Here is a 2,191-nt window from a genome sequence, read left to right as displayed (position 1 = left end):
ATGTGTATCAGCTAAAAAGCTAGCAGAAGTTTTTGGAAGGTGCTCTCTGTGGGTGAAGATCTCGGTGCAGACCTGGTATTTCAGTGCAGCAGCCATATCTGAAGTGCACTGCTGTGAGGACTGGACCAAAGTCCTCGGCCATCCCGTAGCTTTTCACAGAACTGGCTAAACTGTGGGAATGGGAGGTTGTGTTTGCCGTGGGTTTTTTTTGTTGGTTTCTTTTTTTTGCAAATGGGGAAACTGAGGCACAGAGGTCCTGCAGGGAGCCTGGGGCAGCTGCTGGTTCCTTGCCCGCTTTGCAGCCATCAGGATGTTCTCCTCTTGCCTTGGCTGGCAGGCTGTGACTCCCACCCCCAGCTCTGGGTGGCACCGGGACGCGTTTGGGTCGGCATGGCTTAGCTGGGACAGTTGCGTCTCACCGGTGGTCAGCTGCAGAGCCGTCTACCATGCCCCCTGCTCTGACATGTGCTCATTCAGCAGATCCCATTGCAAAAATGAGTCAGTGGATTCGCCTGCTTAAGGTATTGGTTGTCCAGGCTCATGAGAGGGATGCACAGGAGATACTGCAGAGATGGTGGTGCACGGGGAGCAGAGGCTCTGGGTTTCCTCTAGCTGCTGAAGGACTTGGGGGAAGGTTGAGTCAAGAGCAAGTGCCTTGTAGGGTTGATGCAAGATGAGCTGGAGGATTAACGGCTGCTCATGTTGTGCTTTCTCTTCCTCCTTGTAGCCTGTGGGCCGCAGCTTGCCAATTCCCCCACTGTGATAGTGATGGTGGGCCTCCCAGCCCGTGGGAAGACCTACATCTCCAAGAAGCTGACTCGCTACCTCAACTGGATCGGTGTCCCCACGAAAGGTGAGGTTTTCGCCAGCTGCCTGGGAAAAGCATGAAGTCTGGATCCTTGGGAGATGCTCAAGGAGCTTAGTCCCTTGGGGAGTGGAAGGTGGTGGGGGATCTTTCCGAGATCCCATGGGCCAAATCTCCATGTCCTCCCATCGCTTCTGCTGCAGCCCAGGTTCTCCTTCGCTTTGAAGACCAAGGGATGCCTCTGAGCCTTTTGCTCTAAGGATGTCACTTCTTGGCCCATTGCTAGAAAGTGTTATCTGCAGGAGCTGCACAGCTGAGTCAAGCTGTGCTGACGCCCGCTCCTGGTTTTGATGGTCTTTGCCTTTCCCACGCAGTTTTCAACGTAGGGGAGTATCGCCGTGAGGCAGTGAAGCATTACAGCTCCTATGACTTCTTCCGCCCCGACAATGAGGAAGCCATGAAAGTCAGGAGGTAAGCGTGGGCGCTGCGTCTGTGCTTGTACCCAGGTCCCAAATGAGTGGTGAAGCCCCCGGCCTGGCAGCGGGGTTGCCCAGCTTGTTTTAGGGGGTGAGGGACAGAAAAGCTGGGCTCTAGCTCGAGATCTCCTTGCCTCCTTAAGGAGGGCCTGACTTGGGCGCCAGAAGCTGAAAACTGAAGTTGTCAGGGCTTGGTGGCTTCAGGGTCACCAACGCATCCTCCATCAGTGGTACCCTAAATTCACCTTCAGGCTCAGCGATGTAGGGTATGAGGTCTGCCATGACGTTTGGCCTTTTGCTTCTTCATCTACCATTGCCTCTGACTTGAAGACCAGCATGCCGCTCGGCATGCATAGCTCTTGTATTTTTAGCAGGCTGAGGGTGTCTTTCCTAAATGTCCCTGGGAGAAGGGGAGAGGTGGCAAGGAGGAGCTGCAAAGCCTGCCCTCCTTTGCGGGGTTCTGTGTGCTGGCTGCTGCGAGCATCTCTGAGGACATCAGGACCACGTGTCTCTCGCCTCTTTTGCAGGCAATGTGCCCTGGCTGCCTTGAGGGATGTCAAGCTGTACCTGACGGAGGAGGCTGGCCAGATTGCGGTAAGCTCAGAGATGTGCTCCATGGGGTTTGGCAGCAGTCCTGGTCTTGAAGGCGCTGTGCCCTGCGCAGTTCGCTCTGCAGTTCCTTCTCTGAGGAATGGCTCGGGGGGGAACCAGACGCTCTTGGTGCTAATTGAAATATTTGCTTTTAAAGGTTTTTGATGCCACCAATACCACGCGGGAGAGGAGAGGGATGATCCTAAACTTTGCCAAAGAAAATGGGTTCAAGGTTGGTACCGTTGGGCTGCTGCCTGTATTGCGTAGTCCATGTTAGTGTGTTGTTGGTGTATCTTCTTTCACTAACGTGTTGTCCTCA

General features: G+C 54.4%; 1 protein-coding gene across 3 annotated transcripts in view; it reads left to right on the top strand.

The window, feature by feature from the left end:
* Nucleotides 1–710: 710 nt before the first annotated feature.
* The window catches only part of PFKFB3 (6-phosphofructo-2-kinase/fructose-2,6-biphosphatase 3), a 15,942-nt gene continuing 14,461 nt past the window's right edge, over nucleotides 711–2,191 (top strand). For all 3 annotated transcript variants that reach the window (XM_009328678.1, XM_009328677.1, XM_009328679.1), the window contains exons 1-4: nucleotides 711–853; nucleotides 1,180–1,276; nucleotides 1,809–1,875; nucleotides 2,030–2,104. In XM_009328678.1, coding sequence (XP_009326953.1) covers nucleotides 769–853; nucleotides 1,180–1,276; nucleotides 1,809–1,875; nucleotides 2,030–2,104 — 324 coding nt within the window. In that variant the 5' untranslated portion in view covers nucleotides 711–768. The remainder of the gene's footprint in view (nucleotides 854–1,179; nucleotides 1,277–1,808; nucleotides 1,876–2,029; nucleotides 2,105–2,191) is intronic.

This window comes from Pygoscelis adeliae, unplaced genomic scaffold (assembly GCF_000699105.1).
Source record: "Pygoscelis adeliae isolate BGI_AS28 unplaced genomic scaffold, ASM69910v1 Scaffold207, whole genome shotgun sequence".
Lineage (NCBI taxonomy): Eukaryota > Metazoa > Chordata > Aves > Sphenisciformes > Spheniscidae > Pygoscelis > Pygoscelis adeliae.
Note: the sequence above shows the minus strand (reverse complement) of the source record. Positions and strands in the feature narration are given on the sequence as shown.